General features: G+C 40.1%; 1 protein-coding gene across 1 annotated transcript in view; it reads right to left on the bottom strand.

The window, feature by feature from the left end:
- LCLAT1 (lysocardiolipin acyltransferase 1) overlaps positions 1–17,765 on the bottom strand; it is a 90,362-nt gene that overhangs the window by 51,430 nt on the left and 21,167 nt on the right. The window contains exons 2-3 of the mRNA XM_081854204.1: positions 10,869–11,037; positions 5,253–5,451 (exon numbers count right to left, since the gene is read on the bottom strand). Of these exons, the coding sequence (XP_081710330.1) occupies positions 5,253–5,451; positions 10,869–11,033 (364 nt within the window). The 5' untranslated portion in view covers positions 11,034–11,037. The remainder of the gene's footprint in view (positions 1–5,252; positions 5,452–10,868; positions 11,038–17,765) is intronic.

Raw genomic sequence — 17,765 nt, 5'->3', positions numbered from 1 at the left:
AAAGAAATTATCACACAAGCTACAGCTTTGATCTTATTTTTTAAAAATTGCAAAAGCATCCCTCTGCAATTCTACTTTATGTCCATGGACACTAGCATTTTTCATGACCAGCCATCTCTGGAAAGGCGAGTGCTTCCTTGTTTGATCCTTTCTCTACAGCCAGGATCCAACAAAACGACATGAATGAATGGAGGAAGACTTGCATGCAGGTAAGGTTCAGTTTAATCATCAGTAAGGACTGCTGCAGCAAATCAAAACCTCAGCTGAATATGCATCTATTATTTCTTTGAACTCTGCTATGCAGTATTCACCTCTAATCCAGATGCTTGTCTCATTGCTTGACATGCAACCTCAAGTCTGCCTACTTATTCTCAGTCTATAAGGCTGTTGGCATCCATCTGTCTCAGGAGACAATGGAATGTGTCTCCAAGGGTGAAGTCATTACTGGCACCAAAGTGATCTCCCCAGGGTACTAGCCTGGGCTGTGTGCATGGAGGTCCTGGGCTGCCCAGACGACAAGACCCAACCTCTCTAGTTAATCAGGTAGTACATTGGCTCCTTGCCCTCTACATTAAGATGTTTGAGCTGGAAGGTATGGACATTTCAAGTGAATCGGAACATATTATTTCCTCCCCCCCCCCCATTTTGTATAAACAAAACTTTTATAGGATGTTTAGTAGATGATTTGCTTACTTGAGTCATCTGGCACATTTGCTTAGCAGGCAAAAATATGCAAATTAGTTGTTTTTAGTGATTTTAACACACTGGCCTGAATTCAGTTTACCTATGGGAGACTAGATGAATGCTTTTTAAACCGAACCTTTGGTCTTTGTGTTTTGATCCCTTCAAATTATTATTCTAAGCCATCACTTTTCACAAAATGTTCCCTTACAACACAGACCTTTATGAGACCAGACTTATTTAAAGCATAAAAAGCAGGATTACAAGCTATTACAATAGTCATTTTATTCCCCTTTCCCAGCACAAATTTAGAGCAGAGTTAATGTTCCAACTTCCAAAATAATAATAATAATAATAATAATAATAATAATAATAATAATAATAATAATAAATAAAATCTGGTATGCATCTTTCTGATGTAAACAATTCTACAAGAGTGATAACACTACAGAGAACACTTTCCAACATACACTCCCAAAGCTACCTCATAATATAAATAACTCTAAAGTAATTAAGTCTGACAGCCCTTGATGAAATTGCTGGAAGATATCACATGTCACTGGTGCTCAGACTCTCACTTAAAGAGTCCATTGCCTCCAGTCCACATAGCAAACCACAAGCTATTTATACAGCACTTAGATAATGGAAGGCCTATGCTTAACAGAAACCTTTGACCCTACTCAAATACTATCTTTTACAAAGAAAGAGGTGGCCTCCCTGTGGAGGAGCTGTGGACTTGACCCTTTCCACAATTTTATTACTGCATTATGCATAACTTGGAAAAACAGACCAAGGTCTAACCATACAATTTTCTGATGCAGCTAATGCCATGCCATGGTTATTTCCACATGTGTGGTATTGTGTGGAACATCCAAAATGCAATTCAAAAATAACCTGCAAAAGTCACTATATGAGAATGTTATTATCTTAAAAAAATTGCAAGGGAAGCAGCCATCAGGGAATAGCTAACATTGAAAGACTTCGGGGAAAGTTATCCCACCATAGCCTTCTACCTTTAACAACTCCTGGATTTTCCTGAATCTCTCAGCAGGTTTTGATACCATCAGCCATGGTATCCTCTCTGTGGCTGGGAGATGGAGGCATAATATTATAATGATTCCGCTGCAACCTGCAGGGCTGCTTCCAGCGTGTAGCATTGGGTGACTTCTGTTCAGCCCTTTGGCAATTGGGCTGTGGGGTTTGACAAAGTTCCATCTGGTCCCTGGTGCTATCTAGCATCTATATGAAGTTGAGTGGAGTTATCACAGGATTTGGGGCTCAGTGTCATCAATGACACCCAGCGCTGTTTCTCCATACCATCTGAACTAGGTGAAACTACTTTGGTGGTAGTCCAGTGTCTGGAGGCAGCAGTGGGATGCATGAGGGCCAATAAACTGAGGTTGAATCTTGACAAGATGGTGGTGCTGTTGGTAAGTGATTTCCAGAGTTGCATTCATCCATAGGCAGCAGGTTCAGAGTCTGGGGATACTCTTAGGAGTGGTGCTATCCAGTGCTATCACCACTTGAGGCTCAGGTGGATTTGGTGGTGAAAAGTACCCATCAGCTGTGGACATTCCTGCATGGACCACAGAGGAACATGCTCTGGTAACCTCATGTTTCACTTGCACAGAAAGGAGCTGTGACCCACAAACCCTAATATAACTTCCCACTTCGCTGTGGAAAGAACACCAGGAGAGGACGAGAGAGAGAGGCAAGCAAAGACCAACTTAGAACTTGCTCGATCTGGATCTTCCCATTCCTCATACAGAGTCATCTAGCATCAATTGCCAACTGAGAAGGATACTGATAAAATGTTACATTTTAATGTTATTGTGATTTTGTTAATGTATTTTTTTGGAAGGATTTATATCCCCAGAGATAGGATTTAATAACTGATTGACTGACTGACTGACTGAACGAATGAACAGCCAGTAAATAGCAAGGGTTGTATCCAATGCTCCATGTGCAGAGTTCCAGAGGTGCAATGGGACCCCTGTTTCCTCTTTCCTTGTGCACCCCCAAAATCTTCTCTGAAGAAATCTCCAAACCTTCAGAGCTGATTATAAGAATGTGAGAAGGGGGGCTGGAAAGGATAGGAGATAAAAAGGAAGCTCCACATGTATGCATGGAAATCCACTGCAGCAGCATTGAACACGACTCCAGGATTTTAGCAAAACAAATTGAAGTTATCATCATCATGATGCTGATATTTGCTTATTACTGGCAGAAGCTCTAATGGGTAATTTAAGTTTTAAGAATGGTAAGTAACTAAAAGAAAAAAGGCAAATGCTCTCCAAGGTAATCTTTGTTTATTCTTACAGTTATACCAGTGGTAAGTGAACTGTACCATACCATACATTCCACAAGTTAATTGGTGAAAGAGTAAAGGTGACCTAGCAATAAAGGGGTATGATTGAACTGATGACAATTTTGTTTGAGATAGAAGGCTTGTTAGAGCCTATACGTTCAACAGAACAAAACTAAAGATTGGTATGCACAATGCAACCGGTGTACCTTAATAGTTTCTGATATCAGCTGAGAAATCAAAGTAATAGTAGAATAGTGAGTGAAAGCAATAAATACAATCAGAACTTTTCTGAAAGGGCAAACTCTAACTAGTGGAGGGTGGCCAGTTAACTTAATTTTTACAAGTGTACACATAAAACAAAGTATATTTTTGTGAACCAGTGAAGTGAGCACCTTTTGCTAAATGAACATCCTGCTTGTGGGCTTCCCATAACAGGCACCTGGCTGGCCACTATGAGGAACAGAAGGATGGACTAGATAGGTCTTTGGAGCTGATCCAGGAGGGCTACACTTGTGTGCTTAGAAAGTTTCAACACAGGCTACATGCGTAGCCCCTTACAAAAGTGGTATGTGTACCACACTATCTATTATCACCACACTAGGATATACTGTATATAAGATAAAGAGAATACAAACAATGCCTTGAGACTTCTCTTGTTGATTGAGGCTGACAGTGCCACAGCTACATTTGAAGAGTTGCTGTTTATTTTCTGCCCCTTCTAAATGCAAAAGGAAAGGGAAGAACTACTTCACAGGCCAGTTGCGACGTGATGAACTTGGCCTAATAAACCTTAGTTTATTATGGCAAACATCAGCTTCAGAGATTCTATTGTGGTTTGTTTAAAAGGGAGAGGAGCGCTCCAGGCCCAACATGCATTGTTGGCTTTAAAGGTGATGGTTCGTTACAACTGAATGGGCTCTTTGTTATTTCCTTTCTGTCACTTACATTCCATCAAAATAACACAGCTGTGAACAGCAGAATCTTCAGTACTGAGTAGGTAAGAATAAATGTTCTTAGTAAGTTTTTAAACCAAGAATAAAAAAGTATAGTGTTATCAATGACTACTACTCATGATAGCTATATGCTGCCTCCAGGTAGAGAGGGAGCATACCCCAGAATAATGGTTGGAGGAGCGGGCTACTGCCCATAGGTCTTGCTTACAAGTTTCTCAAAAGGCATCATGGGAAACAGGATGCTAAAAATTAAGCAGCCTTTGGTCTGATCCAACAGAGCGCTTCTTATACCTCCTCTTTTCCAGGCTAAACATACCCAGCTCCTTCAACTGTTCCTCATACAGCTTGGTTTCCAGACCCTTGATCATCTTGGTTGCCCTCCTCTGCAAATGTTCCAGCTTGTAAATATCCTTCTTAAATTATGGCACCCAGAACTAGACACTACTCCAGGTGGGTCTCACCAAGACAGAATACAGCAGTACTATTACTTCCCTTGATAAGGACACTATACTTCTGTTGATGCAGCCTAGAAAAACATTAGCCTTTTTTGCTGCTGCATCACACTGTTGATTCATGTTAAGCTTGTGGTCCACCAAGAGACCTTCTCACATGTACTACTGGTAATCCATGTGTCCCTCATCGTATATTTGTGCAGCTGTTCTTTCTGCCAAAGTATAGAACCTTATATTTGCCCCTATTGAAATTTCTTTTGTTAGTTTGGGCCCTGTCAGCTGTATGCTTAAGGTCATCAAGCTGACCAACCAACAAATCCACCTAACAGTTGCCTCATCTAGACCACATTTTACCGGCTTCTCTGCAAGAATAGCATGGGAGACTTTGTCAAAAGCCTTACTGAAATCAAGATACACTATGTCCACAGCGTTCCCTGATCCACCAAACTTGTATGTCTATCAGAAAAAGAAATGGGATTTATCTTCTAAGAGTTTGACTACTGTGCAATAAAACAAGACAGCACAAACAAATATGCAACTAATCTGAAGAGAGTAATATTTTAAGACATATTTTGAAAACAAATTATTTTAGCCTATGTGAGTTGGAAAGCAGTTTACATGCTTGACAGAAGGTTTTAGATATCATTTTGGAATTTTTCTCTTTCTGCATGGCTCCACAGATCCCTTAAGACAGCTAACAATAATGCCAAAAAATAATAAATAGAACAATGAAACCCATCATTATAAAAACAGCAGAGCTAAAATCAAATATTCTGAACTACCATATAAGGTAGCAAATATTACAACATCATATAAAGCTAAACAAAAAAGCAAGTTTTTATCATGTTGGTGACCTACCAAATCCTGGAACGCCTTTGAGGCTAGATTTGAGACATATTTTTTCAAGTCTGAGGTAGCTATATCTCAGCAGGCAGTTCCATAGGAACATCCAGTCCATTCGAGTTCGGTGGTTCATGATAATGACACTTCTTTCTCCGGGGATGAATCCATCACCTGTTATAACCACTTTTGCTCCAAATACAATCTCCAGTAAGGCCTAAGAGAAATAATTTGATTTTATATTAACTTTGAAAACATGCAAATATCTGAGAACAAATAATTTACAATGATATAAATCAAGACATTATCTTGCACCAAAAGTTTATAGTAGCCAGTGCATGTTTCTAAGATGTACCTAGGTTTTTTTAAATTATTTAGCAGAATGGTTTGGGGAAAGCATTTGAGGAGTAGCATACTGTTCAACTGTACAGTACCAATGGGACTATTACAGAGCACCCACTGCAGGAAAAAAATGTGGACCTTGCATACTCAAAGGACTCAGTGTCGAATAACCACATGATTCAGAAGAACCATTATGGTTGTGGTGAAAGCAGCAGAAAATAGACACATTACTTCAAGGCAGTCATATTTATCTCCCCAAACAATGAACACCTTCACCCTTCCATGCATGAAGCAAGATTTGCCTGTGCTGTGGGATCTCCTGCCTGATAGCATCTACCCTTTGGATGATTCCTTCTGGGAAGCCTCATACCACACCAATCTCTTTATGCCTTTCTCTGACACTGCTCTTTCTGTCCATAGACTGGTCAGGTTGTGGTTTGCTGCACGGCAGAATCATTTAACTCAGGGGTTGGAAACCTTTTCGGCTCCATGGGCTGATAATGATACGCTTCACAGGACATCCCATCTGTCAGTCTCCTGACTTCCCTATTATGTCAGCTGCAGGGTGCTTTGTAGTCCCAAACTCAGGACTTCAGAGCACCTTGCAAGGCCAGTGCCCCCCTCCATTTCAGCAGGAGTTTCCATACAGGCCCCCTTTCTGAATCAGGAAGGTGCTGCATGGAATCCAGCCAAACCAAGCAGGATTTATCAGCTGACAAGCATGGAGGTCAAATCCTGCTGCTTCAGCTGTGCTGCTCTCCTGTTTCTTGCTCGGAACAGGAATGCAGCCAACGCAGGATTTAACCGTAGCTTCCAATCCATCAGATGATGCCATGAGTGACATTAGCAGAAGGGTGGAAGTGACTTTGGGAACATGGCTTTGTGGGTCAAATTGAGAACGGGCCAATATTGGTTTGTAAGTCAGAAGTTCCCTACCCCAACATAATTTATCTGTATTGATATAATTTGTATGAGTTATGTCTTTTTTATATAAAAAATGTTGCACATCAACTTGAATTGTTATTAGAAAAGACATTTTAAAATTACTACGCAAGGGAATAGTATTTACACTATTTGAACAGTTAAAGTTATCCAGCTTCAAATTATAGAGGAAATAACTTTCTTCCTGCCTAACTGATCACAGAGTTGCTTTGAGAATAAAGTAACTATGGACATGCAATCCTGAGCCTTTCAGAGAAAGGTTGGAATACAAAGATGATGGTTAAAAACAACCAATTGCAATGGCAGAAAAGGTGACGAAGGCACCCAGACCCACAATAGAATCAAAACACCAATTTTCTTCCCTGAACTACCCAAGGGGAAAAGTGAAGCCTTCTAACCCAAAATAAACCTTGACGTTTGGAATATAAAACAGCATTAGAATTAGAAAAGATGAAGGAACAAGGAAATAAGACATACAATGTCTCATCTAATCAACAGAGATGTCACTTACCTCTGTGAAGGGCTTTTAGTTCCCTGTGTGAAATGAACTATATAAAGAGCATAAAGCATTAATGGATGACTCAGCTAACTGCAGTACTGGCATGTTATTATTGATCAAGGTTAAAAATGAACCATTATAAAAGCACAGCAAACTCTGCACGGCTATTCGGACTGACCATCTATCGAGGTGGGAGAGAGATAGTTTTGCTCATTAACATGTTGCTTACAACTATTAACACACAGTGGTAGCTGGTGCCTCCAACAAGTGTGTGTGCTGCAAGTGTTCCCCAGCCCAACTTCATCCATCAAAACCATTCCTACTTTCTCAACCTCAGTTTTGCCCATGGAAGTCTTCCCTATCAGTAATAATAGATAACTGGAGCTCCCATGTTCAGAAGCAGTATGAAAACAGTGGGTACTGTGGCCCTCATGCCCCACCTGTAAGCTTTCTAAAGGCATCGTGGGGTCATCATGGTGCAACAGATGGACTAGGTCTGAGGAGACACAGATTCAAATCCCCAGTCTGCCACTCTCTCTCAATCCAACCTACCCCAAAGGGTTGTTACACTAATAAAATGAAGAGCGTGGAGAGCCACATACACACCCCTGAGCTTCTTGCAGTACATAAATGTAGTAAGTAAAATAAATAAATAAATAAATAAATAATGGCTGTGCACCGCTACAGGTAAGATTGCTGGACTATGGCTTAAATGGTAAAATAAGCCACCTTAAGGAATTTCACAGAAGGTAAGTTTTCTATCCCACGTGAAGCCACTTTTGTCCTCCAATGGTTGGATCACATGGGGTACAGGAAGTGGATCAGATACGTAGGGTACAGGAGGTTTTTTTGGGTGTCTTCTGTTGATATGTAATACCCGTGTGGTGCTGTGATTTGAATGCTGCACTAGGGACTGAGCCATTCAGTCATGAAGCTCACTGGGTGGCCTTGGGCTATTCACTGCCTCTCAGCCTCATTAACCTCACAGGGTTGTTATGAGGATAAAATGGGGAAGGTCAGGGCTGTTTGAGACTGGAACAGACTCCCATGAGAGGTGGTGGACTCTCCTTCCTTAGGGGCTTTTAAGCAGAGATTGGATAGTCATCTGTCATGTGTGATCTGGTTGAGATTCCTGTATTGTAGTGAGTTGGAGTAGATGACCCTCAGGGTCCCTTCCAACTGTACAAATCAGTGATTCTGTACCTAAAATTCTATACATTTACGTCACCTTGAGCTCCTTGAGGGAAAGGTGGGATATAAATGAGATCATCATCTTATGAAAAACAATGAGAACTAGAGAATTAGTCACTTCAGGGCTTATGCATGACAAAGCAGACAAAGAAACATATACCATGGGACATATTTGTAAGTTCCATTACTTCTACTATCAGTCAATAAGTTGTTCCTTATTAAAAACAGGTTTTTAATCTGCTATCAGCCTTGAATGAATGAAAGAAGTAAAATGAATTTTACTTCTCATTTAGCCAGAATTTTTATTTCAGAGCTCTGCTCAGAGAAAACAAAGTAATATGTAAGTGACTATATAGTACAGATTATTTACGGATTCTAAATATTTGTAAACCTCTAAATGCATAGCCTCTGTGCAGTATTATTAGATATTTGAAATCCATTTTAAGAAGACAAGAATCATAGAATTGTAGAGGAGGGAAGCACACCTGGTAGAGTCTCTAAAAATGCTGGCATTACGATAATTCAGGAATTGAATCAAATACATGATCAGAAGAAAACAGTTTGTTCCTACATTGATTTATTTCCAAAGACTCACCAAGTTCCCACTGAGTTCAATGGAGCTGGCTTCAAATTAATCTTCTTTGGGCTGCAGTCTCAGGGCACAATTATAACTCCCCACTGCTGTTGTTTTTTAAACACTGAACAGCAGTGTTCATGTGTTTCTGTGAGACTGCAGTTCATAAACATAGTGCTGGGGATGTGATGGTTGAACTACAGCACTTCAAACCTAATTATACATTTTCTTCCATTCTGATTTCGGCATTATGCTAAAATCCAAGTGGGACCTGCAACTAAATGTTGCAGTGTTAAGTGTTCCTGTTCAGGGTTCCAGCTGGTCAACCAGGATCTTACAGGACACTCTGTTCCATTCCCTCTGGTTTTCCCTTCCTTCAACAGTCAGCCAGCGTTTTGCTGCAACCGCAGTCAAGCTTCGTTCACATTCATTCGCCCGGTGCTTCTTTCCTATAGTTCTTAAGGTCTATATGAGATGTATGCACATGTACTCCTGATTAACATAGATACCCAGCATAGGATATTGCTTTGATGGCTACTCTGCCTTGTCACCTTACCCCTCAAGTAAGCTTACAAACAAAAATCATGTCAACCAACAACAACAAAGTTGTTGTTAAACCACACAGTTAAAACAGCAGAAAAACAAGAAACCCATCAACACAGTGGACCCTCCGGATAAGAATTTAATTCATTCTGGAGGTCCATGTGCACCCCGTAAAAAACGTAACCAGAGGTGCCATTTCTGCACATGCGGCAAAACTCAGAAGGATACACTTCCGGGTTTGCTGCGTTCGTAACCTGAAAGTTATGTAACCAGAGCGATACATAACTGGACGGTCCACTGTACAGTGAAACAAACAAATAGGTAACATTTAAGTGGTCTGGTAAAAAAATTGTTTTAAAAAATGTATTACTGGTCTGCTAACCACCTAAAGCTTACAAATTATTTTTAAAAGACTCTTCACTGTCATTACACTGATATAGATAGGTAGCCGTGTTGGTCTGCCATAGTCAAAACAAAACAAATTCCTTCCAGTAGCACCTTAAAGACCAACTAAGTCAGTTCTTGGTATGAGCTTTCGTGTGCATGCACACTTCTTCAGATACACTGAAACAGAAGTTTCCAGACCCTTCTATATAGTGAGAAGGTGGGGAGGGGTATTACTCAGAAGGGTGGTGGGAATGGGTGATTGGCACAGCTATCTGCCAATCACCCATTCCCACCACCCTTCTGAGTAATACCCCTCCCCACCTTCTCACTATATAGAAGGGTCTGGAAACTTCTGTTTCAGTGTATCTGAAGAAGTGTGCATGCACACGAAAGCTCATACCAAGAACTGACTTAGTTGGTCTTTAAGGTGCTACTGGAAGGAATTTGTTTTGTTTTGATTACACTGATATATTAGGGTTAATAGGTGGTGACCTTGTCAGGCTGAGGACACTATGTGCTGGAAAGAAGTGACCTGAGAGTTACAGCTGTTAAGCATAGCAGTTCATCTCAAACCATTCCAACCAGGAAATCCTATCTTTTTTTTTATCTCTCTCAAATAAATTACTATATTTTACATGGAAAAGAAGGAAAAAACATGACCACTTGTTGATGAATAATTAAAGGCGGATCATTCAAAGAATGAAGAAACAATGATACCTTACAATAAAGCAGACTGCTGAATATTATAATTGAATTTTCCATTCCAGAACAGAACAGAACAAGGAGTACTGTTAACTTATCTGATAGCTGTTCTTCCTTGGCCCTTCTATAGTTTGTCATTTTGGCCATCTGCCAAAGTCTTTCCAGTCCAGACACCTCCCATCTCTGTCTCAAGTTTAGACACAGTTGTCCATCAACTTCTGCCATTAGCTCTGAAGCTTATCCTGACAGGACATAGAAGATTATGCCTCCAATCCTAGGTAGACTTAGGATAATAAGGTCTACTGAACAGAGCAAGGTTGTGTTGCATGGCTGCAATCCTATACCTGAAACTAAGTCCAAATATTGAATATAAAAAGTCATTGTTTGGCCTTTTAAGACTGGGTGGTTTGAGCAGTTGGGACTTTTCATAAGACGTAAGATGTAAGCAACTTACCACTGGAAGTGTAAGCCAAGTAGCCACAACGCGATCAGTGATCCAGCGATACCAAGATGGGGAGAAAAACATCAATGGCAGCAAGGGGCCAAGCATGAAAATGCTTCCGAAAAAACTTCCCAAGAATAGTGTAAGTACAAAATAAATTCCTTTCCATGACACCATGGCTCTGAAAAAGAGAAAGAAAGGTGTTTATGGAAACAGCTTCAATGTTGATGTCTTCCTGAATTGGCTCCTCTCCAAGCTTTTCAATTGACGGTACTCAATTTCTGTCATACATTTTGGATTTGAAACTACAGAGAGGGGAAGAAAACCAGTTTGTTGGCAAGTGAGCCTCAGGCCAGAGATGGTCAGTTTCTTAAAGCCACTCTGTACCTCCAGCGTAACCCACAATATAGCTGCCTAGATAACTTGCACCATTACTGAATCCACCACCCTATAATTTGTACTCCGCATGTGATTTTCATTCCATTTTGCACAGACAGATCTTGTGGATTTTGCACCAAGAGAGCCCTGAAAAGTTTTGAAACAGACACAAACTGTAATGCCCCCCCCCCATGGCTCAGGTGCACAGCTTGCATCTGCCAGGAGCCGTGCATTCAGTATTGTCAGCCTAATTCTGTCTCCCAGTTGAAATCAAAACAGGCCGCCTGCCTCCCTGAACAAAAGGCACTTTGTGAACAAAAAAGGAAGCTTTTCTGGTAAAAAAATTAACTTGTTTTATCTGTTGCATCTCCTTTGTAACCTCACTGTACACTGCTTAGAAACTACGCTGCTAAGCTGTGTATAAATTGTTGAATTAAAATAATTAAATAAAACCATTACTTCAAAAAGTAAAGGAACATGAAACGCTGAGGTGGGGGTGAGAATATGCGATTCTGAATGAGGCCATACAAGAGGCAAAGGGCTAAAGCCTGCTCCCTCCAGGTACCGGTCCAGCTCTGGCCCCCAAGTCAGCTTTTGAATAAATCATGTACGGCACTAGCATAACATTTAGTTTGGCCTTCAGCCTAACGGGAATTCAAATGAGGATGTCCAAGGGAGCATATCTCCCTGTCTGTGTTTACTCTAAATTTTTCTCACCTTCTGCAGCAGAATATGTTTCTGCAGAACTGACCCCTCTGTAAGAAAAAATGCTATATCAATTCCCAAATCACCATTGCAACAGACTCTGGGATGAATACAATACATCACCAATCTCTATTAAGATACGGTATAATCAGAATAAAATTATAAATATAATTAAGATAATATAAATTATAAAAAGACTATCAGAGTAGCACTACTGTCGGTTAGAACCATAATGTAGATCTGTTATTAAATGTGCTAGATACAACAAGAAATGTTGCTGGCCAAATGTGGACCAAAGAGTATCTTATTATTCTCTAGGAAACTTTCCATCATAGCAGCCACCTTGTTATCATTAAACAAATATGGAAACACTAATTTTCTAAATTAGAATCTGCAAATAGCCAGTTTTTCCATTATTTAGGATTAAATTGGTTGTTTAGAAGATGAGGAGCTTAGCACAGGCTTTTCTTGTTCACTACTCTGAAGAGCTCTCTAAAAGGCAGCTTTAAAATTACATGCAAGAAATCACACAAGACAGACAGGAAACTAGTGCTTTCAGTTTGGTGGAAGTGGGGAGGAATAGCAGTGGGAAAGCAACCCATTACGCAAAGCCATTGGAGCCCATTTATTTTCAAGTTCCAGTAAAGCATGAACATGCAGAACCTGGCTCTCTCCAGCAAATCAAGATGTGAGTACAATGGAGTGGTGACTGAATTATCTAACAAATACATTGTGTCAAACAAGCACAGAATTTCTAAAATTGTGGCTTTTAGCTTTGGTAAATAACAGAACAAGAAAAAAAGTCACTTGTTGTTTACAAAACACAAACACACATACTGCTTATAAAGGAGAGGGCCGTCTTTCAAGCTTTTCATTCAGAATGCCAGAGAGTATTTTTAGTAAGCAATACAGGAATATTATCCAATCCAATCCAATTGGGAGGACTAGCGTGAAGTTCCACCTCTGCCACTGACTCACTGTCTTGGTTCACACATAATGCTGAACCATGGTTTAGCTTTTTGTGCACAATGCTAACTATGATTTACTAAAACAGATCAGGGTCCATAATCATGGTTTGAACTTTGCTTATTTCGATAAATCATAGCTAACTCTAAGTACAGTTTGTCCAGATTCAGCCATAACAAGAACACATGGATAGTTGAAAATGGAAGATGGAAGCAGAAGTTTCTGATATCCTCTCCTCAGCTGCACTGGAGGTGGAAATGCACAAGCTTATTGTCCATGCACATTGGGCAGGAGGTGTATGCAGCTGCTGGGCTTGTTTGCCTGTAACACTAAATCATGGTTCAGCATTATGGAGACAAGTCTCAACAAAGCATCAGGCTCACATGTTACTTTCCTTGCCCTCCTCTGCCAAGTTTACTTTAAATGTCAAAGCATGATGGCTTAGCATCATGTGCAAACACAATCAGCAGTTAAAACATGCCAGCTAACCCATGGTTTGAGGTCTGCTTGTTTTAGAAACTAACCACTGTTTGCTTTAAGCCAGAATTACTGGTTCACAAGTAATGCAAAGCCAAGATTCTCTGAAGCTGAAACTAAACTTGGCAGGAGTCCTCCTCCTGGATGCAAGGGGCCTTGCACTTCCATCATCATCATTTCAATTTATATACAGTGGTACCTCGGGTTACATATGCTTCAGGTTACATACGCTGCAGGTTACAGACTCCACTAACCCAGAAATAATACCTTGGGTTCAGAACTTTGCTTCAGGATGAGAAAAGAATTTGCGCGGCGGCGGGAGGCCCCATTAGCTAAAGTGGTACCTCAGGTTAAGAACAGTTTCAGGTTAAGAACGGACCTCCGGAATGAATTAAGTACTTAACCCGAAGTACCACTGTACTATCTTTTATCAAAAGATCCCAGGGTGGTGTACAGCATTAAGAAAACGTTTTACAGAACGTCAATAGTGAAAACGTAATAAAAAGCATAATAATATGATAAAATAATCATAATAAATGTCCCTGGCACCTAAAGAATGTAAATAATGGTGCCAGGTGAGCCTCTCTGGGGATAGCATTCCAGTCAGGAAGCCACCACAGAAAGGGCCCGTTTTTGTGTTGCCACCCTCCAAAACTCTCAGGAGTGGGGACATAGAGATAACAAGTGCAGGGTCTGGCTCAGTCTGCATGGGGAGAGGATGTACTTAGGGTATTGAGGTCCTGAGCTGTGTAAGGTTTTATAAGTGAACAGCAGCTCTTTGAACTGGGCCTGGAAACTAATTGGCAGCCAACAAAGTTGGGCCAGGATTGGTGTTATATGCTCAAACCATCTTGTTCTGGTGAGCATTCAGCTTGTTAAGGCTCATCCATGTACCATTAAATCATGGGAAAGTGTTATTTGTCAACCAACCCATGGGCTTCATTCAAGGATCATGCCTTACATGGTTTCTGCTATGCATAGTTAGGAACCGACACCATTGCTTATGCTTCCAAATACATAATAGGCAATACATGTGCAGTGTGAAAAGAGGAAAGCACTTGGTAAGGAAAGGGAGTTGTGTGGACTGGATGTAGCTGATTTCATTCTCCTTTCTTTCTCTATTTATCTCCATTTTGGGTAAGCTGTGTGGTGGGGTGAGTAAATATACAGTATAACAGCAAGCAGCAGGCACAAACTGTAATTTTCAAGCAAGCCCCTCCTAAATGATGGTTTGTGAGCTGACAAAGGTTCAGAAGTAAAAGCATGGCCTCTGAATTCAGCCAGGGTAAGAGCCTGAGTAAGTCACTCTGTCTCATTTCACCTTCTGCAAGTAAGAATAATCACCCCTGGAGGCGCACTGCATTGTCTCTTGAGACAGACGCCAACAACAACAAGGAACTTAAGTTGGGTTGAAAGTAGCTGCTCTTCATTATCTCAGTCTTCGTAGGTTCATGTCAACTTAAAATGTATTCAGTAAACTTGGGGAACAGTGCACTCTCAGTGAGCTTTCAGCATAAATTCTTAAAACCTTCCTGTCACCGAAAAATACTAAACCATCCTTTTTGTCATTTTGTCTCTGTCTGTGAATTAAATAAAAAGCTTCAACCCAGGTACTTGGCTGCCCAAAGTTATCCATGATCCACTGCTTGCTTCTGAAAATCTAAGGCTACTTAGGAATTTGAAAATATACAGTATGTCCACTCCTGAATGACACAATAGAAGTAGTCATTCAAAATCTGAATTCAATACATTGCTACTACTTTGTCCAAAGAAAGCAAAAGCAACTCCATCCCAATATGGTCCATTTTGTTAATCAGCTTAGGGAAACATTTTTTCCTACACTTAACAGCCATCTTTTCCTATAACGGGAATAAGTTTGCAAACCTTCTAAAATACAATATAAAAGCTTTATTCCAAGTAATTTTCCACTTCTACAAAAAGATTGAGAAGTGTGGGGATGAATTAGGTCAAAGTGGAGGCTGGAAATTTTGAGATACAACTCTACTGCAGCACTAAACAGATTTCTCATCTATTTTGTGGCAGAACTCCAAGTTATTGGTTTATTGTACATTCACATTTTCTTGTTGCCATAGCAAGAGAAAAACATTTTCTGTTTCCAGGTAACAGGGGACAGTAAATCCTAAAATATTTTGTTTTATTTTTCAGTTAATTTTAAACATTCTTGGCTAAGAATAGAAAGTAACTTTCCAAAACAGTTGCATTTTTATTCCAGTGTTTATTATTGTAATAAACATACAAAACACACATAACCAAATCACATAAAAGAAACAAAAATATTTCAAAGCCAAAACTCATAAGAGCATCAAAAGCATACTAATCTATATAGAAACCCTAATGTACAAATATTCCCAAATCATTCAACACTATTTATTGACTATAACCTTCCAAAAATAACTTCAACGAATTGTTAGATCTAGTCAGTGTCAGTTCCTAACTTGCAATACCATGTACTCCTTTGCCTCCTTCCTTGGTACTTGCATCTTGGTTTAATTAAATTGAAGTTAGTCATTACATTTGAAATGGGATGCCGTGATTTATCACCACTTTCCTAACCTGGCTGCTAAACTATGAATTGGGAAGCTGGGAACTGAGCTTCCAAACCAGGCCATAAGCAGTACAGTACAATGTTGAACAAGCCTACTTGACTTCAATGAGGTGTGCTCCTAGATGAGTTAAGAATGCGGCCAGACAGTGCAATCCTAACCATGTCCACTTAGTCCTCCTGAATTAAATAAGACTTACTCCCATATTAGTGGGGTTAGGACTGCAGCCCTAGTCATTCAGCAACTCCAGATTTCAGGTTTGTACTTTCCCATCTCTTCAGAACAAATCATTTTAATTTTTGTTTACTATAATTCAAGAAATAGTATCTCCATTGTCTTCCAAAATTGAGAAAGATTTTTTTTGGTAGATTTTAAACAAGTGGAATAGCAATCCAGTCTCCTGTTTGTGCAAAAACCTTCCAGTGTCCTAAAATAAATGCTACTGCATTCATCAGTATAACCTGTTATTTCTTGTATTTTTCTTTTAAAAAAAATAATGCAAAAGAAATTTCACAATACATGCATCAAATTAACTGTTGTGGTTTCACATCACAAGCAATAAGAAAGAGGATTCTTACAATTTCTTAAGTTTCTAGAGTGTCAATTACCATTTTGCAATGATTTTATAAGAATTTCTGATTAGATGACAGAAATTCTCATTTCCATTCTCCAGATCTCCATTGTGGGAACATGTTGTGTGCAGTATGGATGTCATGATTCCATGCATTACAATGTTCCTTTCTCTGATTGGCTCTCTCATGCATCCTGTGTTTACAGTCAAACAAACATGGAAAAAATAACTCAGTTAGAAGCCTGGGTAATTAACAGGCCCTCCTGGTTCTGGGAAGTGAACAATGTGATAATGAGGCTTTTAGTTTTGCTGTTATTTGTGCCAGGTAAGCACAGAACAAGTCAGAGCCTGGGGAAAATAATCAAGCAGGGGCTGGATACTTCTTTCCTTCGATGGGGTTCCTACTTTATTCTAGCAGTTTAAAAGGCAAGCTGTCTTTCTTTCATTTCCAATTAAAAGCTGCATTGCAGCTGACTCAAGCTCTTTTGTTAAAACTCAACATGCTTTTCAGATACCTATGCACAGGATAGCAGTCATGCCACCTGACTGATCAGTGATCTGAGTTATCTTCCCAGACAAATTCCAACATACAGTACTAACAAAACCCACCTTTTGCAGCTATTCTATGAGTGCCAGCTGATTCAAAGTCTTGTGGAGGGTATATCAGTTCCGTCTAGGAATATGGGCTATGGGACTGTCATATTTAGAAAGAAGAAGAAGAAGAAGAGTTTGGATTTGATATCCCACTTTATCACTACCCGAAGGAGTCTCAAAGCGGCTAACAATCTCCTTTCCCTTCCTACCCCACAACAAACACTCTGTGAGGTGAGTGAGGCTGAGAAACTTCAGAGAAGTGTGACTAGCCCAAGGTCACCCAGCAGCTGCATGTGGAGGAGCGGAGATGCTAACCCAGTTCCCAAGATTACGAGACTACCGCTCTTAACCACTACACCACATTGGCCTTTGGGGACATGTAGAACAGCAGTTGCAGACCATCCATGTCTCTTAAATGCAGAGGAACCCAGATGCAATCCTTAGCATCTATCCCCAGGCTGTGCTGTTGAGGAATGGAAGCCGCTGCCAGTGAGTGTAGATAATACTGAACTAGATGGACTAATGGTCTGACTCAGTATAAAGCAGCTTCCTTTCTAAGTCCTACCCATCAAAATTTACCAGTACACCATTGTTCCTGCTGCTTAAACTAATCCTTTAATTCCTTAATGTCAACTTAACTTTTATCACATGCTT

Source organism: Podarcis erhardii (assembly GCF_964252035.2).
Source record: "Podarcis erhardii genome assembly, chromosome: 3".
Lineage (NCBI taxonomy): Eukaryota > Metazoa > Chordata > Lepidosauria > Squamata > Lacertidae > Podarcis > Podarcis erhardii.
This window is presented reverse-complemented; position numbering and strand designations above follow the sequence as displayed.